Source organism: Lutra lutra, chromosome 14, assembly GCF_902655055.1.
Source record: "Lutra lutra chromosome 14, mLutLut1.2, whole genome shotgun sequence".
Taxonomy (NCBI): Eukaryota; Metazoa; Chordata; class Mammalia; order Carnivora; family Mustelidae; genus Lutra; species Lutra lutra.
The window spans coordinates 55,866,775-55,891,784 of record NC_062291.1 but is presented as its reverse complement, the minus strand read 5'-3'; the positions used below and the strand labels follow the sequence as shown (position 1 = coordinate 55,891,784).

The 25,010-nt window shown below is 37.7% G+C and overlaps 1 protein-coding gene across 2 annotated transcripts in view; it reads right to left on the bottom strand.

Annotated features, from left to right (window-relative positions):
• Nucleotides 1–25,010, bottom strand: part of TBC1D12 (TBC1 domain family member 12) — a 101,337-nt gene that overhangs the window by 51,486 nt on the left and 24,841 nt on the right. The window contains exons 2-3 of one of the 2 annotated variants that reach the window (XM_047702050.1): nt 11,385–11,508; nt 7,589–7,625 (exon numbers count right to left, since the gene is read on the bottom strand). Coding sequence is in view for 1 of the 2 variants with exons in the window: in XM_047702049.1 (XP_047558005.1) it covers nt 11,385–11,508 (124 nt within the window). In the remaining variant the exon portion in view is untranslated. The remainder of the gene's footprint in view (nt 1–7,588; nt 7,626–11,384; nt 11,509–25,010) is intronic. The other variant, XM_047702049.1, reaches the window with a different exon arrangement.

Sequence of the window (25,010 nt, the reverse complement as noted above, 5' to 3'; positions counted from 1 at the left end):
AAAATCTGTACCTAATATCATATCTGATGGTAAGTAACTCAAAGTTTTGTTGCTAAGATCAAGAACAGCAGAAGGATATCCCCTCCCACCACTGTTGATGTCAACATTACACGGGAAGTCCTAGCTCATGCAATGAGACAAGAAAAGTAAATAAAAGGTGTACTGATAGGGAAGGAAAAAATAAAAATTGTCTTTGTTTGCAGATGCCAAGATTATCACTGTAGAAAATCTGAAAGAATAGACAAACTTCTGGAACTAATTAGAGACAAGGTTGCAGGATACAAGGACAAATGGAATGTGAAATTAATTTATTTATTTTTAAAATATTTTAATTTATTTATTTCACAGACAGAGATCACAAGTAGGCAGAGAGGCGGGCAGAAAGAGAGGGGGAAGTAGGCTCCCGCTGAGCAGAGAGCCAGATGAGGGGCTCCATCCCAGGACCAGGGATCACGACCTGAGACAAAGGCAGAGGCTTTAATCCACTGAGCCATCCAGGCGCCCCTGGAATGTGAAATTTATTTATTTTTTTTTTTTAAAGATTTTATTTATTTGTCAGAGAGAGAGGGAGAGAGAGCAAGCACAGGCAGACAGAATGGCAGGCAGAGGCAGAGGGAGAAGCAGGCTCCTGCTGAGCAAGGAGCCCGATGCGGGACTCGATCCCAGGACGCTGGGATCATGACCTGAGCCGAAGGCAGCAGCTTAACCAACTGAGCCACCCAGGTGTCCCTGGAATGTGAAATTTAAAACACACTTACATATTAGCACTCAAAGGAAGGAAATACTTAGGTGTAAACCTAACAAGATATGTACAAGACCTACATGAGGAAAACTACAAAACCCTGATGAAAGATATAAAAAAAAACCTAAATAAATGGGGAGTTACGCCATGTATATAGCAAGGAAGAGTCAATATTGTTAAGATGTCAGTTCTTTCCAAATGTATGGATTCAAGACAATCCCAATCAAAATCCTCGCAAGTTATTTTGCGGATGTTAACAAAGTGACTCTTTAAGTTTATATGTAGCAGAAAAAGATCCAGAATAACAAACTCAATATTGAAAGAGAAAAATTAAGTTGGAAGACTGCTACTACCTATCTTCAAGACTTACTATAAAACTACAACAATCAAGATAGTGTAGTCCTGACAAAAGACAAATGTATCAATGGGACAGAACACACAGTTTAGAAATAGATCCATATAAATACAGTTAACTAATTTTTGACAAAGGAGCAAAGAAAACAGAATCAAACGAAGATAGTCTTGTCAACAAATGGTGAATAACTGGACATCCACTTGCAAAAAAATCATAGACATAGACTTTACACCATTCACAAAATTAATTCAATAGACATAAATGTAAAAACAAAACAAAACAAAACAATCCAACTATAAAATTCCTAGAAGACAGGAGAAAACCTAAATAACCGTGGTCATGGTAATGATTTTATTTTGCTGTAATACCAAAACAAGCCATGAAAGAAATAACTGAGAAGCAGAACTTTATTTAAATGAAAAACTTCTGCTCTGTGAGAGATACTGTAAGAAAATAAGACAAGCCACAAACTGAACGGAAATACTTGCAGAAGATACATCTGATGAAGAACTGTCAGAAAAAAAATATACAAAAACCTTGTAAAAGTCTACTGAGTTCTGTTCTTATTGTTATGCATATAATTTACTTATTTTTAGAGAAAGAGTGAGAGAACATGAACGAGCAAGTGGGGGGGGGGTAGGTGGAGACGGAGAGAATCTCCAGCAGTCTCCCTCCCTGCTTAGCACAGAGCCTGATATGAGACTCAATTTCACTACTCTGAGATCATGACTTGAGCCAAAATCAAGAGTTGGACTCTTAATTGACTGAGCCACCCAGGTGTCCTGTTCTTACTGTTTTGAAATGAACCCAAGAGACATCTCACTAAAGAAGATATACAGACAACAAGTAAACATAACACGTTCCACCTCATATGTTAATAGGGAACTGCAAGTTAAAACAACAGTAAGGGGGCGCCTGGGTGGCTCAGTTGGTTAAGCAGCTGCCTTCGGCTCAGGTCATGATCCCAGCGTCCTGGGATCGAGTCCCACATCGGGCTCCTTGCTTGGCGGGGAGTCTGCTTCTCCCTCTGCCTCTGCCTGCCATTCTGTCCGCCTGTGCTCGCTCTCTCTCCCTCTCTCTCTGACAAATTAAAAAAAAAAAAAAAAACAACAGTAAGATACTATTATGTACCTATTAGAATGCTCAAAAGCTGAAACACTGACAGTAACAAATGCTGATGAGGATGTGAAGCAATAGGAGCTCTCATTCACTGCTGATGGGAATGCAAAATGGTATACCCAGTTTGGAAGATAATGTGATGTTTATTACAAAACTAAACATACCCTTACCATATGATCCAACAATCAGAATCCTTGGCATTTACCCAAATGAAATGGAAATTTATACCCATTAAAAAAAACAAACCTGCCTATGGATGTTTATAGTAGCTTTACTCATTAAATAAAGTGAAATTATTCCATATGTTACAATGTCATTACACATTTGTCCAAACTCTAAGAATATACAACACCAATAGTACACCCTAATATAAACTATGGACTTTGGGTAATTATGATGTCTCAGTGTAGATTCACGGATTGTAACAAGTGTATCATATGGTGGTACAGGATGTCAGTGGGGGAGGTTGTATTTAGGGTGGGGACAGGAGGTATATAGAAACTCTCTGTACTTTCTGCTCAATTTTGCTATGAATCCAAAACTACTCTAAAAAAGTTTATCGATTAAGAAAATATATATGCAAACCAAATCCAGCAACATACAAAATGGATAATAACTTTGACTAACTGGAGTTTATCCCAGGAATGAAAAGTTGATTTAACAATCAAAAAATGTTTTCAAGTTAATAAGAAAAATGGCCAAAACAGATTGCATCTGACCTTTGCTTCATTTTAATGGATGAAAAAACTAGACAGCTAGCACCATCAGGTACCCGAGAGACGTAAATTAAAATCTCTAAAGGATGATATAATCTTAGCCTTCAAATTGTTTTCTAGATATGGATATCCCAAATATTTTATCTAGTACCCCAGCAAAGTAAGTAGGCATGCACAGAGATAAAATAGCATCTAATAAAAACTAGCAGAGGGGCACCTGGGTCGCTCAGTCAGATAGGCATCCAACTCTTGATTTTGGCTCAGGCCACGATCTTGGGGTCATCAGATCAAGTCTCACGTGGGACTCTACGCTCACCAGGGAATCTGCTTGATATTCTCTCTCCCTTTGCCTCTGCCCTTATTTCTGCTTGCACGGTCTCTCTCTCTCTCAAAAAATAAATAAATAAATAAATAAATCTTTTAAAAAACTAGCAGAAATTATTTTCAAAATAAACAGACCTATAGAATTTGCAGACACAGGGTGCCTGGGTGGCTCAGTGGGTTAAAGCTTCTGCCTTCAGCTCGGGTCATGATCCCAGGGTCCTGGGATCGAGGCCCCTGTTGGGCTCTCTGCTCCGCGGGGAGCCTGCTTCCTCCTCTCTCTCTCTGCCTGCCTCTCTACCTACTTGTGATCTCTGTCTGTCAAGTAAATAAATAAAATCTTTAAAAAAAAAAAAAAAGAATTTGCAGACAGTGGAGTTATCAGACAGGGGCTATGAAACAACTATACTTAACTATGTTAAGGGAGAAAAAGGCCAAGCTTGAAATTTCAGCAGGGAACTGTAAACTGTAAAAAGTGATATAGCAGATTTGAAAAAGAACCAGCTAGAAACAGGAATTGAAAAATACAAATCTGATAACAGGAACTCAATGTCTGGGGCTGTATTTTTAACATATTCCGTAGGATTAGTAATCCACTATATATTTAGAAACCTGAATTGTGGGCTATTACAGTAAGTCTTAATGTCCTTATTTGCCAACCCACATTTTTAGCTTCTATAATGCCTCCAGAATTTGATGTCTCATTTCTAAGATATGAATTTGATGTCTCAGTACTTTATTTAAAAGTATTCTGGGGGACGCCTGGGTGGCTCAGTTGGTTAGTGTCTGCCTTTGGCTCAGGTCAAGATCCCAGAGTCCTGGGATCAAGTCCCGCATTAGGCTCCTTGCTCAGCAGGGAGCCTGCTTCTCCCTCTGCTGCTCCCCCTGTGTGTTCTCTCCCTCTCTCTGGCAAACAAATAAAATAAAACAATTTTTATTTTAAAAATAAAAATGAAATGAAATAAGACTTTTTTAAAAAAGGTATTTTGGATAAAACCCTGCCCTCTAATCTTGTGACTAATGACCTTTCACCATCTATCCTATATCACTGATATAACTGGCCGACTAATTAAACAAGCCTGTGCATTCCTGCTTGCTCATTCAATTTCCTCTTTCTGGAATGGCTTCCCCCATTTCTACCTCATAAACTCCTACTAGTTAGTACACATTAGAACACAACTCATATGTCATCCCTGAACAGAATTAACTATTCTTTCATATGTACTCTTCATACTTTGTTCACAACTCTACTATAGCACTCAGAATCATTAAGATTATATATGAAGCTATGCCACCCCTCAGTTATACTGGAATAATTCAAAGGCTAGGACTCCTATTTATTTATATTCTAAGAACCTGAACCATACCTATTGTAATATATAATTACAATTATGTGTGCTGAATTATGCATTCATTGAAATAAAAGCCAGAGAAGAATCTAGAATCAGTTCAAGATTTTTGTCCTTCGGGGCACCTGGGTGGCTCAGAGGGTTAAACCTCTGCCTTCAGTTCAGGTCATGGTCTCGAGGTCCTGGAATTGAGCCTCACATCCCCACAATGGGCCCTCTGCTCAGCAGGGAGCCTGCTTCCCCCTCTCTCTCTGCCTGCCTCTCTGCCTCTGTGATCCCTCTGTGTTAAATAAATAAAAATCTTTTAATAAAAAGATTTTTGTCCTTCAATTTCGGCTAGAGAAAAGGCTTAGAGTGTGTTAACATGAGGTCCCATGGTAAAGTAAGAGCAGAATGGTATTCTTCCACACTCTGACGCTTTGGGCTCTGTAGCTAAAGGTACCTACCAGAAAGAAGGTACCTAGGAGGGAAATGTGAGAAAAGATCTCTATAGGTTCAAAGGCAGGGTGGCCAGAGACTTTGAATAGCTTCTTAAAGAAGTAAAATACTAGAACTGGTTAAGAGGAAAGAATAAAATAGGAGCTTCTCTTCCAAAGACAACATGAAAACCAAAATAGTCTGACAAACTGATTTGGAGTTCTAGTAGACAGTGAGAACACCCCTTCTAACGGAGTTAATGTTAAACCTGCATCAATCATATTTCTATATGCTGTGAATAGTTTACAGACAGCCAGAATAATGTGTTGGAAATGGAAGTAACTCCCCATGTGGACCTACTACCTCAAGACCATGCTTGCCCAAGATAAAGGGCTCTCTTAACACGACTTGATCCAAGAGCCAGGGATACCATCAGGCTTGGAGTAGAGAGGATAAAGGCAATTATGATGCCTTTACTGATTCTAAATTTTATCCCAGAATCTGTGTAGCAGGCCAAATAAAATCCATTGCATAACTCAACCTTAATGAAACCTTGGGGCAAAACATTTAATCGCCCTTTGGCAAACAGGAAAGCCTTAGTAAACTTCATTTTGGTAAAGTTATTAGCACAATTTTGTTTGTTCAGTCTAATCTGATGCCTAACATAATATATAAGTCTGACATAAAGACATAATGAATACAACTTTTAATAAAACTCTGACATTGGGACGCCTGGGTGGCTCAGTTGGTTGGACGACTGCCTTCGGCTCAGGTCATGATCCTGGAGTCCCGGGATCGAGTCCCGCGTCGGGCTCCCGGCTCCACGGGGAGTCCGCTTCTCTCTCTGACCTTCTCCTCGCTCATGCTCTCTCTCACTGTTTCTCTCTCAAATAAATAAATAAAATCTTTAAAAAAAATAAAAATAAAAATAAAACTCTGACATAAACTGTATTTACAGAATCAACAGGTATTTATTTTCAAAGATTTTATTTACTTATTTATTTATTTGACAGACAGAGATCACAAGCAGGCAGAGAGACAGGCAGAGAGAGAGGAGGAGGAAGCAGGCTCCCTGCTGAGCAGAGAGCCCGATGCGGGGCTCGATCCCAGGACCCTGAGATCATGACCTGAGCCGAAGGCAGCGGCTTAACCCACTGAGCCACCCAGGCGCCCCGGTAGGCAATATTTTCAGACAGCAAACCTTTTCCAAGTCTCTGTCTCTGATGATAGCAAAAAACTTTCCTCCAAATCCCACCCAGTTCAATTTCTGAGCACTTACTACTTTTATTCTTTTAGTTTTCTTTAACCAAAGTAAGTTTTTTCTTAAGGCTTACACTTTTCTCCTCTCCAAGAAGAGGCTGGCTGAGCTATTATGAATTCCTCTCTCAACCTTCAGACCATATATATTAACTTTTATGAAATCATTATTCATACATGGGAAAGACAATAATTTATCATTAACTATAAAATAAAGAACACACATGCAGCCAGAAAGGTAATTACTGCCTTCCTTCTCAAGGTGACATTACACTAGGTAAACAAAGGTGAGAAAAACACACAAGGGTGTAACAATTTTAAGGATTTTTCAAAAATAAATTCTGACACAGTCCATCCCCTCCACAATTTAACCATAAATAAGGAAATGGGTACTTTTTGCACTGCTCAAATTTTACACCAAAGGTATAATTAAAGCCAACAAATTGTTTTCAAATATTCTAATGCTGCACATACCAATCAAGTTATTAACCAGAATATTAAGCTCTAACACTTTCACAATGTTATAGATTTGAGTACTACTCACAAAGTACACATATTCTAGTCCTTTTCATGTCATTGTTTCTCCAGTAAAACATTTCAAAGAAATGGCTTAACTGAGGAGAGTGACCTATTCTTTTAGATTTTTAAGACATTTTCAAGTGCTCAGATTAAGAAGTCAGATAGTGTCTTAAAAGTTTTTTCCCTTACCTATCAAAAGTTATGTGAAAGTGTTTCAAACTCTCAACTGAAGGTTCACTCAGAAAAAGACATGAGTGGGGCGCCTGGGTGGCTCAGTAGGTTAAAGCCTCTGCCTTCGGCTCAGGTCATGATCTCAGGGTCCTGGGATTGAGCCCCACATCAGGCTCTCTGCTCAGCAGGGAGCCTGCTTCCTCCTCTTTCTCTGCCTGCCTCTCTGCCTACTTGTGATCTCTGTCAAATAAATAAATAAAATCTTTAAAAAAAAAAAAAGAAAAAGACATGAGTGATGAAAAACTGGAAACGTCATCTAAGTACTATAATCTCATTTTCTTATTTTAAGATGTCAATATAAAAACAGTATCAAGCAAAAAAAGATCCGTCAGTTTGACATAAATAGGGTATACTCAATCTAGTATGCAATCATGTTAAAATTATATGTAACATGGCTCATTTGTAATCATTCTTACTTGCAGTCTGAAGGTTAGAAGACAATGTAGCTACATTCCAACTTTGGCCAATTAATTTCGAAAAACCAAAAACTTAGGTCAATCGAATTACAATATAACTGAAATACTATTTACTATTAATAGATGCAACTTTTAACATGGCTCACCAACTGGTTCAAAAGGCCACAAGCAGGAATTTCACACCTGCAAGAGAACACATGTGATAATCCTCATAAAATAATATTATGAATATTCATGTGATTTGGGAAGTGATTCAAGTTAAATGCCAAACGTGAGTTAGTTTGACTTTGCTATTACCCTAATGATTTTATGTTGCTTTATGTTAACATTAAAGCACTTAAACTGATCAGATCTTTAATAAAATTTACTATAATAAAATTAAAAAATATTTAACCTACAAATATCTTTCACTTATGAACTTCATAGATCTCTGAAAAGCTATGGGTGCAAAACATGTAAAGATAAATAATGCAAAAAATTATATATATATAATGATATTCTGTTCTTGAAATTAGTCAAAATATATAATATCATAAATGTACAAATATACACACATAATTATATGTGCTTCCACACAAAAAATTGAATTTTAAAAGGCCCAAAAATGTGAAAGTGAAATGAGACATACCTTCCTATAATGTTTTACATTTTATAGAGAATGTAATCATGTGTTAATTGTGTAATTAATAATTAAGAAAGAAAAACATTTAAAAATAAAACCTTACTTTTCTATATAGTTACTTTATAATCTTATAGATGTCTTTCCACTAAAAAGAAAATTCTGGCCCAATAATATATTCATACTTAAGAATATATCAACTCCTTCCTAAATATCTGCTTTCTGCTTTAAAAAATTATCTTATGAGGGGTGCCTGGGTGGCTCAGTGGGTTAAAACCTCAGCCTTCGGCTCTGGTCATGGTCTCAGGGTCCTGGGATCGAGCCCCGCATCGGGCTCTCTGCTCGGCAGGGAGCCTGTTTCCTCCCTCTCTCTCTGCCTGCCTCTCTGCCTACTTGTGATCTCTCTCTGTCAAATAAATAAATAAAATTTTTTTAAAAAATTATCTTAGGAAATACTCCTCATCCTCTAATCTCTCAATAAATCTATTTTGCCACTCAAAAAGCAAGTAAGGAAACCTTAGAAAGCCCAGCAGAATGTACTTTCCTTCTGTATTTTTAGCACTGCCTCACTTTTTCAAGCACTTTTACACTGGAATTATTAGATCCCTTCATTTTCTACAGGGTGAATAGCAGAAGGCCTTGCCCTAAAACATGAAAGATGTGCCCTGGGGTGCCTGGGTGGCTCAGTTGGTTAAGCATCTGCCTTCCGCTCTGGTCAAGCACTGCATCACGCTCCAAGCCCAGTACAGAGTCTGCTTCTCCTTCTCCCTCTACTCCTCCCCCCACCTCCCCTCACCCTACTTGTGCATTCCCTCTCAAATAAATTCTTAAAAAAAAAAAAAGAAAGAAAGAATAAAAGATAGGCCCTAACATTCATGTCTTTACTGATAATACCTTCCTTTTTTATTTCGGACTCTGAACATACAGTATTCATTTAAAAGGAGTACATGCAAAAGATCTCAATCATACTTCGTATTCATAATAGTTTTACAGAGCTTAAAAGTCAGGGCTGTGAAAACATGTTTTCAAGTGGGAACAGAGACACGAAGTTATAAATTTGCTGTTACTAATAAAAGAAAATCATGCCCACCTTGAAAATGACGACTGCAGGGAAGAGGAGAGCAAAGTCAGACAAATGGGGAGGAGAGAACATACACAGAAACAGGGAAAAAGAAAGCAGAAAGGGAGAGGCAGAAACAGGTTCCATCCATGAGGAGATACATATTTTGAGGGTGGAAAGGATCAGAAGAACAAAGACTTCACTATCTACCATACCTCCCAGAAAACAAACAACCATGGAAAAGGCACCAAAACAGACACTAGTACCTACACATCGCTGGAGAGTTCAAAAATAAAAGTAGCAGGTAGGAGACTATCAGCATTTGTAAAAGGCCAGACAAAGGACTACAGAGGAGAGCAACTCCACTCCCTCTTCCCACATGAAAATAAGAGTTGTTCTTTCCCTGACCCCTCACCAAATTTTCACACAATATATATATATGAAAAAGAGAGAATGTGACCTCTTAGCTTTCCAAAATAAAATAGCTAATTAAAAGCATACAGCATATAAGTAAACAGATAATTATCCAATCGGTAATTTACTTAGAGGCCTGTCGCAGAATGTTAGTTTACATAAAAATATAAAAGTATGCACATGCATATTTAACATAAACTATCATAAAGAATACAAACCTTCAATAGCAAGACCACTGTTTTGCCTCTAGAGGGCGAACTTGGTCTTCTGGAAAACTCTAGACAAGAGAAGTTACTTTCAGACTTTACCAAAAAAAGTTAAAATTAAGATGTTCAGATAGCAAAAATACCCAAACATTTTTGGTGAACAGTGCCCTTGGCGTACCATTAATTTTTTCATGGCTCCCCCTAAACCAGTAGAAATACCAAAGTATTGTTTAATAAGTAGTTTTGCCCAACAATTTAATAAGAATTTATACCCTAACACTTAGTAGTCATTGGAAAAAAATAATACACATAAATTGAAGGGGAAAAGGTTTTCATTCTTAAATAACCACAATTACTAATTAGGCATATATGCTTATCGTGCACTGTATAATTTCACAAATCTCGAAATCAGATTGGACACAATCACGCTCATTTCCCATTGAACATTGATCTTTGAACAGTATCTGATTTTCATCACAGAAACCTCAGAAAACCAGATTAACAAAGATATGATGCCACAGGAAAAAAACAGTGTCACTTAATGTCAAAACTGTGTATAATCTCAAGCTAACAGTCTGCACTGTATCCACCAGACATGGAGTATCACTGAGGCAGCCTCTGTTCCCCTGTGTGTAGGCTGCAGCACATGGAGTACCCAGGCCCACAGGTTGGAAAACACAACACTGCAGTTTCAAGTCCCAGCAGCTATATAAACTAGTCAGTGTTTTAACTGTAAATAAAATTAACTAAAACATATGTTTTTAAAGATTTATAAATTTTCTTGTATTGCCTGGGAAATGAGTTTTTCTTTAAGCAATAAAAGGAATACTATTAAATCCTTAATGGAAGATGTTTTCTCTAATTGGAATGGTGATTATTGTCTTAATGTAATTATTTTTAGACACAATGATTGCACTGAATCTGAAAAACTACAATTGGGAAGGAGAGAAATAGAAAATGTGTTACATACATATCTCCTCCTTCTGAGAAACAATTTATCAGAACTTAGAAATGCCTGCAAACTCATCCAGTCTCACCGATCTCCTGGTACTGATGGAGCCCAATTTTAGGAGTCAAGTAAGATTTGAAATTCTTAAGAGCTTCAGAATATGGACATTAATACAGATATTAGAAGAACTGACTCCAAAATTACTAGAAACAGATTATACATCCACCTATTTCACAAAGTCCTTGGTTAAGGTAGAACACTAGAAAAGTGACCAAAGAAGGTGTTCAACCTCAAAATTTACTCAGTTTTTGCTTTCTGCTGTTTCGCCGATTGGTAACTCCTTGCATCCATAAAATCTGTTCCACTGGCAAACACTACCATATTCAATTACAAGTCAATGTACGTGGTAAGACTGCTTAGCTAAGAAGAAAAACAAAAAAACCAAAAAGCTCTTCAAAGAGTAACTAGGAAAAAAATTCAATGTTCCATTACTTTAGAGAATTTTCACAACCAAAAATGATAATTGAAAATATGTGTGTGTTTTTTAAAAAAAAATTTAAGGTTACTATAAGTATCTAATAATCCTCAAATTTTATATATAAAAAAAGGACAAATGAAAGTGGAATATGATTCATTATCAAGAAAAAAATATTTGAAAAGCTAAGACAAACCACGTGGCTATATTAATACTTACCTGTTGAATGATTTTAGAAGTTTTCTGAAGATTCTCTCTGGGAGGGACTTTACCAAATAATTTCCAGCCAGGAGCACTATGGACAACTGATTTGAGTTCCTTTGTCCTTTTTGGAAAAAGGTTTCTGAAACACAGAAAAGTTACATGAATTGTGTTTTTGGTAACCAGAACACTATTTAATAATTTTTAAAGTATGTTTGTACCCAAGACAAATACAAATATTTTAAAATAAATTCTATCTTTTTAATTTTTAAGTACTCTCTACACCCAACATAGGACTTTAACTCACAACCCTGAGGTCAATAAATAGCCTGGGAAGAAAGTATCTTTTGGGACACCTGGGTGACTCAATCAGTTGAGTGTCTGACTCTTGGTTTCACCTCAGGTCCTAATCTCAGGGGTCATGGTCAAGCCCCACATTGGGCTCCACGCTCAATGTGAACTCTACTTGGGATTCTCTCTCCCTCTCCCTCTATTCCTCCTGCTCTTGCTCTCTCTCTAAAATAAATAAATAAATAAATCTTTAAAATATTTTTTTAAAAAAGGAAAAAAAAGTATTTCTCACAAATCTAAAGGAAACCTGCACAACGATCAAAGATTTTTTTTTTTAAAGACTGTTTATTCATTTGAGAGAGGGAGAGAGAGATAGAAAGCACATGAGAACACAAGCAAGGGGGAGGGTCAGAGAAGCAGACTCCCAGCTGAGCAGGGAGCCCAACACAGAGCTCCAACCAGGACCCTAGGATCATAACTTTGGTTGAAACCAGTTGCTTAACTGATCAAACCACCCAGGTGTCCCCAAGGATCAAGGATTTTACTTTATCTCTAGGCCCTTACCAACCAAATTAAGTATCTATAGCAGATATAAGCAGGAATGATACTCAGAATATATATCCACCAATAAAGCATGATCAAGGCACTCTCAGAAAAGTCTGGATGAATCCAACCAAACAGGAACCTTCTTATAAGCTATGATATGTGATTATTATGAAAATTTTTAATTTGCACATCGTTACAAATTATTTGAAGTCCTAAATAACTTGGTTTATCTACATTCAAAATATCATGTATCTGTTCTTAAAAGTACATTATTGTGATAAAAAGGAGTTATGTTTTTAAAGCATAATATTAAAGCCATTCTTTGAGTTTAGGAAGGTATCGATGGACTCCTACAAAAGAATGTGGGCTAATTCGTAATACATCAAAGGGACACTCCCATCTCCTTGGGTGTGCAATGGAAGTGAACTGATGACAATGTAAGTTCTACTTAGGATACTCTAGAAGTTTCATCTCAGAGATTATATATAGCGACTCAATTCTCTACTTAATAAGATCTCTAGGTGGAGGTTTTTAATAATGATTATACTGAGAACTGGTATATTTACAACATACAATTTCAAGCTTCAAACGATGGCCTATTAATTTAAATATTTGATATCTTGTGTGTAATAATAGAATTTCTATGAGCATTTATCCTTCGAAATGAACATGAAACTGTTAAATTTTCTTAACAGAGGGCACTGAAAAAGACACCGAAGGAGAAAGGAACTCTCCTGTGGTTTTCAGCAGCTGCCAAGCAGGGAGTAGAACTCCACTCAGTCACGTGCCCAGGACATGCAGTCGTTCAGCGAATTTGCAGCACTGGCAAACTCATCCTGGAGATGGCTTCTACATCCCTCCTTATATGGAAACTAGTACCCCAAAGGCCTCCTGCTGGCAGTGAAATACCAATTCCCTCGATAAGCCCCACAAGGCTTGTCTATACTCCAAAGGTTTGCCATCCAGCCATGCTAAACACAGGAGAAAAATCTTTGTCACCATGGTTTATGCAAAAAAATTACTGAATATGACATCAAAGTCATGATCCATAAAGTAAAAATTTTTAATTTTTAATATTTTATTTATTTGAGAGAAAGAGTGCATGTGTGCACACGTAGGGGGAGGAACAGAGGGAGAGGGAGAAGAAGACATCATGCTCAGCAAGGAGCCTGATGTGGGGCTCGATCCTGGGATCCTGGGATCGTGACCTGAGCTGAAGGCAGATGCTTAACTGACTGAGTCACCCAGGCCCCCCTAAAATAAAAATTGAAAAATGGCCTTAGGGACACGTGGGTGACTTGGTTGGGCATCTGCCTCTGGCTCAGGTGATGATCCCAGGGTCCTGGAATCGAGTCCTGCACTGGGCTCCTTGCTCAGGGGGGAGCCTGCTTCTCCCTCTGCCTGCTATTCCCTCTGCTTTTACTCTCTCTTCCTGACAAATAAATAAAATAAAAAGAAAAAAAACTGGCCTTAATCAAATTTAAAACAAATTTAAATCAAATTTGCAGTTCAAAAGCATCACTCATGCAAAATGGAAGACTATGAAGCTCTAGATGTCAGTTCCTTCCCCAAAGTAAAAACTGAGCTGGAAAGAACACTTGTAATCAACCATTTCAGAACTCTAGAAACTTATCAAACATTTGTAACAAACAGGAAAGTACATGAAGGAAGAGGGTGCTGCTGATCCTTCCTAAATCTACAACATGTGTAAACAAACCACCTTCCCTCAACTCCTTAGTCGTTCCCTCCCAAAGAAGTGGGGATTAGGAGCTCATGTTTTTGAAGTTGTTGATGCATCAGGAAGGATAGCTGGGTTCATGTCTTTCTAAAATTTGGAGTTATGAATTTTGGTTGGTCTGTCAGTGACCTGAGGTACCACCACAGACACCTGTATCAGTTCAGTCATCTTGCAGCAATGGCTTCTACTGGTGGTGTCTACTGGAACATTAAAAAAGATAAAACTCTTGGGTGCCTGGGTGGCTCAGTTGGTTAAGCATCTGCCTTTGGCTCAGGTCATGATCCTGGGGTCCTGGGATCAAGTCCTGAATTAGGCTCCTTGCTTAGCTGGGAGCCTGCTTTTCTCTCTGCCTGTGGCTCCCTTCTGCTTGTGCTCTCTCTGACAAATAAATAAAATCTTAAAACAAAAAACTCTTTTGTCTCTCTTTTTGAGCCAGAAGTTTAAGGAAAAAAATCTTTTTCAGGCTACCAGCTGACTGCAGAAATAAGAGAAACTTGTGACATCACACAAAAAGAATGATATACTTCACCAAATAGTTTGGAAACATCACAAATGGATGACTCTAGCACTCAATAAGCAAAAATCACCAAACACTGAAGAGTTAACAGATTTACAGAATGCCACATCATAGTAATCAGAATGTCCATGTCTCAATAAAAAATTAAAAAACACACAAAGAACGAACGAAGTATGAACCATTCACAGGAACAAGATTTGACAAAAACATCCCTGAGGAAGTTCAGACGGTGGAACTACTACTCAAAGATGTTAAATTAACTGTCTCAAATATACCTAAATAAACTAAAGGAAACCACGGACAAAGAAATGGGGAGTGGAGAATGCATGAACAAAATAAGAATATCGGTAAGGGAAAAGTATTACAAAAAGGAGCCAAGCAAATTCTAGGTCTGAAAACTAGCATAACTACAGTGAAAAAAAATTTTTTTTAAATGATTTTATTTGGGGACACCAGGGCAGCTCAGTCAGTTAAGTGTCTGCCTTCACTTAGGTCATGATGCCAGAGTCCTGGAATCAAGTCCCATACATGGTTCCTTGCTCAGTAGGGAAACTGTTTCTCCCTCTCCCTGCCGCTCCCCCTGCTAGTGTGCTCTCTCTCTCTGACAAATTAAGTAAATAAAACCTTAAAAAAAACAAACAAACAAAGGATAAGGAAAATTTAGAAAACAGAGAAGCAAATACCACAAACAAGATTAACAACTGATTTTTCATCAGAAATCATGGGGGCCAGAAGGTAGCAGGATAACATTATTTAAAGGTCTAAAAGAAAAAAAACTAAAAGTTCGATATGTGGCAAATCTATCATTCAAGAATGAAAGAGAAATGAAGACATTTCTAGAAAAAAGTTGATGGAGTTCATTACCAACAGACCTGAGCTATAAGAAATGCTAAAGGGAGCTCCTCAGGCTGAAATGAGAAGTAACCGAAGAGTAAATCAAAGCCATGAGAAGAAATAAATAACATCAGTAAAATTAACTATATAGGTAAACGTCAAAGCCAGTATTATTGCACTTTTGGTTTGTAACCTTTTTTTTTCTATATAATTCAAAAGGCAAATGTATAAAACAATATTTATAAATACATGTTAACGGACACACAATGTATAAACACGTAATTTCTGACAATAACAATATAGAGTAGGAGGGACAGAGATGTGTAGCAATGTGTATACTAATGAAACTGACTTGGTATTATTCAAAATAGGTTGCTGTAAGTTTAATATGTTACTTGTAATCCTTGAAGTTATCGCTAACAGCTTAAAAATATGCAGAAAAGGAAAGAAGGGAATCAAAATGATCCACTACAAACATTCAACTAAATACTAAAAAAGTGGTAATGGAGGAACTGGTGAACAAAAATCATAAAAGACATACTGAAAACTAATAGCTGAATAGGAGAAGTAAGTCCTTCCTCACCAACAATTGGTTTAAATATAAATCGATTAAACTCTCTACACGAGAGATATTGGCAGACTGAATTAAAAACTGTCTATATGCTGTCTTCAAGAGATTCTATTCTATCAGCTATATCAAAGTATAGCTGACAATAAGAGACTCATTTTATTTATTTTTTTAGAGAGGGAAAGAGAGAGCGGGGGCAGGGAGGAGAAGGAAAAGAGGGAGAGAGAGGATCTTAAACAGGCTTCATGCCCAGTATGCGGCAATATGAGGGGCTCGATTTCACAACCCTGAGATCATGACGTAAGCTGAAATCAAGAGTTGGACACTTAAGTCTAAGTGTCTAATACCCAGGTGCCCCAAGAGACTTACTTTAGATAAAAAGATACAAAGAAGTTGAAAAAAAGAGAATGGAAAATTATATCGAAAAAACATAAAAACCAAAAGAGACCTGGAATGTCTGCACTATTGTCAGGCAAAGTAGTCATTAAGTCAAAGAAGGTTACAAGACACAAAGACAACATTATATGTTGAAAAAAAGTTAATCCAGTAGAGGATATAACCATTTTAAAACATATATGCACCTAACAACAAGAGCCCTAAAATATGTGAAACAAAATTGACAATATTGAAGGGAGAAATAGACAGTTCTACAATAATAACTGGAGATATCAGCAGCCTACTCTAATACATAGAACAAGCAGATCAAACAGGAAAACACTAAAACATTGTAAGTCAATTAGACCTAACAGACATACACAGCACACTCAACCCAAAAGTAAAAATACACATTCTCAAGGGCACAGAGGACATCTTCTAGAATGAACTACATGTTAACCCACAAAACAAGTTTTGATAAGCTTAAAAAGACTGAAATCATGCAAAGTACCTTTTTCAACCACAGTAAAATGAGACTAGAACTCAGTAACAGAAAAATATTGGAAAATTCACTAATATGAGGAAATTAAACAAAATGGTCTTAAATGACCAGTTGGTCAAAGAAAAAAAAAAATCACAAGGTTACTTAGAAAACACCTTCCGGGGGTAAAAAAGAAAAGAAAAGAAAACACCCTGAGATGAATTTAAACAAACACAATGTACCAAAACTTATGAGATACAGCTAAGGGGGAAATTCATAGTTATAACCGTTAAAAATGAACCATCTCTTATCAATTACTTAATGGCACACATGAAGAAACCAGAAAAAGAGCAAAGTAGGGCGCCTGGGTGGCTCAGTTGGTTAAGTCACTGTCTTCGGCTCAGGTCATGATCCCAGAGTACCAGGATCAAGTCCCACATCAGGCTCCCAGCTCCATGGGGACTCTCCGTCTCCCTATGACTTTCTCCCTTCTCAGGCTCTCTCTCTCAAATAAACAAGTAAATAATCTTAAAAAAAAAGAGAGAGAGAGAGAGAGAGAGAGAAGTAAACCAAAAGCTGGCATAAGGAAAGAAAAAAAAAATGAGTGGTACGAATGAACTAGAGAATAGAAAAATAGAGAAAAAAATTTAAAAGCTGGTTATTTAAAGAAGATCAACAAAATTGACAAACATTTAGCTAGATGATTAAGAAAAAAAAGGGAAGATTCAAATCACTAAAAGCAGAAATAAAAGAGGGACATTATTACCAATAAAAAGGAGTGTATGTGAATACCATAAACAACTGTTCATAGTCTAGTGTTAGGAAAAAGCAAATCATAAATGACAATTAGGTACCAAACACACCCACTAAGGATGACTATTATTTATAAAACAACAACAAAATAACAAGTTTGCACCGATGTGGAAAACCTGGAACAGTGGGCATGTAAAATGGTGAAACAGCTTGGAAAACATTGCTGGTAGGAATGTTAGGTGGTACAGCCACCTACTAATTTGGCAGTTTCTTTTATAAGTAAAACATAAAGTAACCATACAACCCAACAATTCCACTTCTAGATGTTTACCCAAGAGAAATGAAAACATAAGTCTACATGAAGGCTTAAACAGAAATGTTCATAGCAATATTTTTTTTTAAGATTTTGTTTATTTATTTGAGAGAGAGAGAGAGAGAGATCACAAGCAGGCAGAGAGGCAGGCAGAGATAGAGGGGGGAAGCAGGCTCCCCGCTGAGCAGAGCGCCCAATGTGGGCCTTGATCCCAGGACCCTAAGATCATGACCTGAGCCGAAGGCAGAGGTTTAACCCACTGAGCCACCCAGGCACCCCTGTTCATATGGCAGTATTATTCATAATAGCCAAAATGTAAAGACAAGCTAAATATCCAGCAACTACTGAATGTATAAATAAAATATATATTCATGCAATAAAATCCTATTCAGCAGTAAAAAGGAATGAGGCGATTGATATATGCTACAACATGGATGAACTCAAAATATGCCCAATGAAAGAAGTCAGATGTGTAAGACCACATGTGTAATTCTGTTTATATGAACTGTGCAAAAAGGCTACTCCTGGGGTGGAATTAAGTATTGACTATAAATGGGTACGAATGATCTATGGTGTGGCAGAAATGCTCTGCAACTAGATTTCAGTAATGGCTGTACAACTAAATAAGTTTAATATCATTGAATTATGCTTTTAAAATGGATGACTTTTATAGGATGTTAACTATACCTCAATTAAGCTGTTAATTAAAAGAGATTATTTAAACTAACAATCAAATATAGAAGGCTGACATTGCCAAAAGTTGGTCTTTCATCAAGTTTAGTAAAATAGATAAAACTTCCAGTGGGATTTATGCAAAAAATAGAAATAAATAAATTAGTTGTAAAGAGAACATAAAATCAGATGCAACAAAATTTTTAAAGGGAAGAGAATTTATAAACAACTCCAAGCCAATAATTTAGAGTACTTCTCAAGGGGCGTCTGGGTGTCTCAGTGGGTTAAGAATCTGCCTTTGGCTCAGGTCATGATCTCAGGGTCCTGGGATCTAGCCCCAGGTCGGGTTCTCTGCTTACCAGGGTGCCAAGGCTGCTTCTCCCTCTCCCTCTGCCTCTGCCTGCTATTCTGCCTCCTTGTGTGTGTGCTCTCTCTGTCAAATAAATAAATAATAAACCTTAAAAAAAAGGATATTTCTCAAAATGGACAGAACTTTGTAAAAATACAATTTATCAAAACAGACTTATAAGAAATATAAAATATCAATAGTCCAAAAATCATTTTAAAAACTGAAGTAAGAGTTAAAATTTCTCCCCCAGAAAGTCAGGCATGTTAGTTTTGTTTCTTTTTAAGATCTTATTTATTTGAGAGAGAGAGAGTGAGCACAAGAAGGGGGAGCAGCAGGCAGAGGGAGAGGAACAAGCAGGCTTCCTGCTGAGCGTGGAGCCTGATGCAAGGCTCGATTTCAGGACCCTGGGATCATGACTTGAGCCAAAGGCAGATGCTTAATGACTGAGCCACCCAGCCGCCCCATGGCATGTTAGTTTTACATGAGAGTTCTACCAAATTTTTCGAGATACAGATTGCACCAATATTGTATAAACTATTCTATAATCCTTAATCATATCTGTAAGGCCAATATGAACTCAGTAACAAAACTGGGCATAAACAGCTTAAGAGAGTAAAATTACAGACCAATCTAACTTATGAACACAGAAGAAATATACTAAATATTAGCAAACTAAATATAATCTGTAAAGATAGATGAATACATCATGACTAGGTTAGAGTTGTCTCAGGAATGCAAAGGTAGTCAAACATTATAAGATCTTAAATGTTATTCAATACAGTAATGAAAAAAAGAAAAAAAAACCATGATAATCTCAATGCTGAAAAAAAGATAATGAAAAACATTCCATTCAGGATAGAAACTACAAAAGATGACTCAAAGAGAACTTCCTTAAGGACACCTACCAAAAACCTACAGTAAATGTCATTTTTTAAAACATTTATTTATTTATTTGAGAGATAGAGAGAAGAGCAGAGGGAGACGGAGAGAATCTCAAGCAGACTCCCCACTGAGCATACAGCCTGACACAGGGCTCAATGCCACAGCCCTGAGATCATGACCTGAGCTGAAAGCAAGAGTTGGACACTAACTGAGCCACCCAGCTGCCCCAGTAAATGTCGTTCTTAATAAAATGTCAGAGACATAGTCTTTTAAAATCAGGAACAAGACAAGGATGCCACTATTGTCACTTCTATTCAACTTTGTACTGAAGGTCTTGGTGCAATCAGGTAAGAAAGAGAAATAAAAGGCAGAAGGATTAGAAAGGAAGAACAAAAGCCATTATGCATAGACAATATGAAAATATGTATTTAAAAACTCCGTAATAGGGGCACCTGGGTGGCTCAGTGGGTTAAAGCCTCTGCATTCGGCTTAGGTCATGATCCCAGGGTCCTGGAATCGAGCCCCACATCGGGCTCTCTGCTCAGCAGGGAGCCTGCTTCCCCCCGCCTCCTCTCTGCCTGCCCCTCTGCCTCCTCGTGATCTGTCAAATAAATAAAATCTTAAAAAAAAAACCTCCATAATATAATCAAATTACCAGAAATAAAGAGTTCAGCAAGTGGTTACCTATAAGATCAAAAAACAAGACCCAGTTTTGACTTTCTATCTATCAACAACGGCTAGAAATAAAAAAGTTGAAAGCAATATCAGTATCAACAATATATAAGGTACTTAGGGGCACCTGGCTGGCTCAGTTGGAAGATCTTTTGACTCCTGATCTCAAGACTGTAAGTCTGAGCCTCGGTTGGGGTGTAAAAACTACTTAAATAAATCTTCAAAAAGTACTTAGAAATAAATCTAACCAAAGTTTTATAAGACCCTTATGGGGAATGGATACAATTATCCTGAAACATATTAAAGAAAACCTAATTAAATAGAAAGGCAGCTTATTATTTATAGAAAGGATACTACCATAAAAATATCAGTTCTGGGCAAGTGAGTGGCTCGGTTGGTTAAGCGACTGCCTTCAGCTCAGGTCATGGTCCTGGAGTCCCCAGATCGAGTCCCACATTGGGCTCCCTGCTTGGCAGGGAGTCTGCTTCTCCCTCTGACTTTCCCCCTCTTGTTCTCTCTCTCTCTCCCTCATTCTTTCCCTCTCGAATAAATAAATAAAATCTTTAAAAAAAAAAATCAGTTCTTCCCAAATTCATCTAAAGATTCTGCACAACTCCAATCATAAGCTCAACAAGGTTTTTTTTTTCTTAAGATTTTATTTATGTGAAACAAACAGCACAAGCAGGGGAGGGGCAGAGGGAGAGGGAGAGAGAGAAGCAGACTCCCCACTGAGCAAGGAACTCAACATGGGGCTCAAACCCAGAGCCTTGGGTTCATGACCTGAGTGGAAGGCAGACACTAACTGACTGAGCCACCCAGGCGCCCCTAAACAAGGTTTTTGAAGATCTTGAAAAAACTTTAAAATTTATACTGAAGAGTGGACTAAAAATAGCCACAACACTTTAAGGGGGAGGGTAAAGGGGAGCTTGGGTGGCTCAGTGGGTTAAGCCTCTGCCTTCAGCTCAGGTCATGATCTCAGGGTCCTGGGATAGAGCCCCACATCAAGCTCTCTGCTCAGCAGGGAGTCTGCTTCCCCTTTTCTCTCTCTGCCTGCCTCTCTGCCTACTTGTGATCTCCGTCTGTCAAATAAATAAATAAAATATTTTAAAGAAAAAAAAAGTAAAGCTGAGTCCCCCTACCAAAGATTACCAAGTTTACTACAACCAGTTTTTTTTGTTTTGTTTTGTTTTTTTAGGATTTTATTTATTTATTTGAGAGAGAGAGAGCACTACCAAGCGGAGAGGCAGCAGGAGAAGAAGAAGTAGGCTCCCCGCAGAGCACAGAACCCAAAGCTGAGCCCGATACCAGGACCTGGAGATCATAACCCAAGCTGAAGTCAAATGCTTAACCAACGGAGCCACCCAGGTGCCCCCAAAACCACTGTTTTTAAGACAGCATGGTAATGGCCCAGGGATGAAAAAATTGATCATCAGAAAAACAATGCACAACTTAGAAACACACAAAAGCATAAATGGAAACAGGTGGCACTGCAATCAATGACAACAGACAGATCATTAAAAAAGTGACGCTAGGGGGCTCCTGGGTCTCTCAGTTGGTTGAGTGTCCAACTCTTGACCTCAGCTCAGGTTTTGATCTCAGGTCTTGAGTTTGAGCCCTGCATTGGGCTCCACAATGGGCACGGATCTAACTTTTTTTTTTTTTAAGTATAAAAAAAAATGATGCTGGGACCTTTGGCTATCAATGCAGGGGAAATGAAACTGGATCCCTACCATATGTAACAGTCAGTTCCCAGTGGATTAAAGAGTTAGATCTGAATAGTAAACTTCCAAAGCTTTAGAAAGAAATACAAGAGAATTTTTAAATAAGTTCATAGCAGTGAAGAATCTAAAAACAATACCTAGAAGCACTATCATTTTTTAAACTTAATTAAATCACAACATTAAAATTAACTACTTGTTTACAAGGGGCAGTATAGAAAAAGAAAGTAAAAAGACACAAATCTGGGGTGCCCGGGTGGTTCAGTCTGTTAAGTGACCACCTTCGGCTGGTCATGATCCCAGGGTCCTGGGATGGAGTACCACACTGGCCTCCTAGCTCAGCAGGGAGTCTGCTTCTCCCTCTCCCTCTCCCTCTGCCCCTTCCCTGCTTGTATGCACGCTCTCTCAAATAAATAAATAAAATCTTAAAACACACACACACACACAAATCTGGAGCAGAAACTATAACACAAGTAAATGACAAAAGATTGGCATATAGAAAATATAAAGAACTCCAACTATCATTTTCATAAGTGACAAACTGTCTGATAAAAACTATTAAAAAGTATTGCACAGGGGCGCCTGGGTGGTTCAGTCATTAAGTGTTTGCCTTCGGCTCAGGTCATGATCCCAGAGTCCTAGGATGGAGCCCCGCATCAGGCTTCCTGCTCTCCGCGGGGAGCCTGCTTCTCCCTCTCCCACTCCCCCTGCTAGTGTTCCCTCTCTCACTGTCTCTCTGTCAAAAAATAAATAAAATCTTAAAAAAATATATTGCACAAAGAAGCCAAACAAATGGCAAATAAAGAAATCCATCAGAAGATATTTAGCCTCATTCGTAATTAGTGAGCCCACAAACTAAAAGCAGAATAACATTTTATTTACACAGGATTGGCAAAAACCAAGAAATCTGATGTCACCAGATTTGGAGGGAGGAGAAAGCTGCTAGGAATTGATAATAGTGTGATCACACATCAGTTTCTAGCTCATGAGGCTGAACATTTGCATCTAGTGATTATACTTTTAGCCACATACTCTAGAGAAAATTCTGGACATGTGCATTAGAAGACACATTTAAGAACATTCAAGGAACACTATTCAAAAGAGCAAAAATCCTAAACAGTCTAATAATCCACTGGCAGAAGAATAGAAAACTTAAATTGTGGCATGTTACTGAATGTAATATTGTTCCTCAATGAACACAAAACAAAACTACAACCATCAATATGGATGAATCTTAAAAACAATGCTGAAGGGTGCCTGGGTGGCTCAGGTTAAGCCTCTGCCTTCAGCTCCGGCCCTGATCTCAAGAGTCCTGGGATCGAGCCCCGCATCGGGCTCTCTGCTCAGTGGGGAGCCTGCTTCCCCCCTCTCTCTGCCTGCCTCTGCCTGCTTGTGACCTCTCTCTCTCTCTCTGTAAAATAAAAAAGTCTTTTAAAAAAATGCTGAGTTTTAAAAACAAACAAAAATGAAAGATGCAGAAGAGTACACACCGTATACCATTTTTACAAAGCTCTAAAATAATATAAAATAATAAGAAAAACATTCTGGCAAAAGTAGTGCTTAAATCATTAAATGAATTCAGGTTAGCTGCTACCTCTTAGGGGTGGAAAGGATAGTATGATACTCATAGGTATAATTTCAATAGTATTGATAATGTTCTATTTCTGAGACTGGGCAAAGGGTTCACCAATGCATACTATGCCTCATAATTCATGTATCTGTTACAGATTTTCTTCTGTATGTGTCCAAAAAAATATTAGTTTTTATTGATATGTAAACCTAACATCCCAATTGGAACTCCCTTATAACTAGAGAGCATGATATAAATAAAGGATTGCATATTCTGAATCCACCACTGGGGAGCTATAAAGTTAGCCTTTTCCTACATAGTGATGGATATCCACTTTCGCCACAAGCTTAGGTATACTTATTTGAGCCAAAGTTGACAGACATTTCAGATTTTAAGTACTCTTCCTATGATCAATTCACATCTCTATATAAATTTGTCTCAATCATCAAACTGAGGTTGTTACGGGTCAGAAGACTTCATGCTAACAATTAGCTCTTGGCGGGGGAGGAGAAAGAAGTGTATAATGAACAATAAGTTTGATTTTTACAACTACCACCAATTCTAATCATTGACCAGAATCAGATCTTTCACTCAAATCTAAGAACCCCATAAATCACTTGCCCCTCACAACGTATAAACAAGGTAGTTTTATGATGGGGAAAAAAATAGCATTTCATTCTCTATCCGAGAAATACAGAATTATGCATATAATTAAAGCTAACACAAAAATAGAAGAGGTTATGCAGGTTTTTCAAACACCGTGAAATATAGTTTCAAATAATGTGACCTGGCAGAGAATACAGACATAGAAGCAGAAAGAGGAGACCACAAGCATAATATGCAGTTATACCAAGTGAGAGTAATAATCACAGATCAGAAAAATCTCCAGGCGCAGAGCATTACAGAGAGCTCTTGGGTGGGGGTGGGGGGCGTCGTCATTGTAATCTACGATTTTTACCTATGATCAAGGTACTGTAATCACTACCAAATACATTCTCATATGAAAAACTAGCAGCTATACATAGTAATACTGTGCATCAGGCCACCTGTAAGTTATAGAACTCTTTATAAACCACAGTCAGAATGCCAAATAAACATGGATCTTTTCACAAAGACCACTGGAAATTATCCTGCATCATAAAAGGCCTGTTAAGATGTGGGTTTACATCTGAAATTAATTTGTGAGGATATTTTAGATTTCCAAAATTGATGTCAAGGAATACGAACATCTTAAACCAAACAATACTTTCTATGGATGTAGTTTCTGAAGAATCTTGATATGACTGGAAAGGAAAAAAGCAAAATAAATGCATAACCTTCACAATAGAGAAAGTCTGGTTTCAACATTTTTATAGTATAATATCA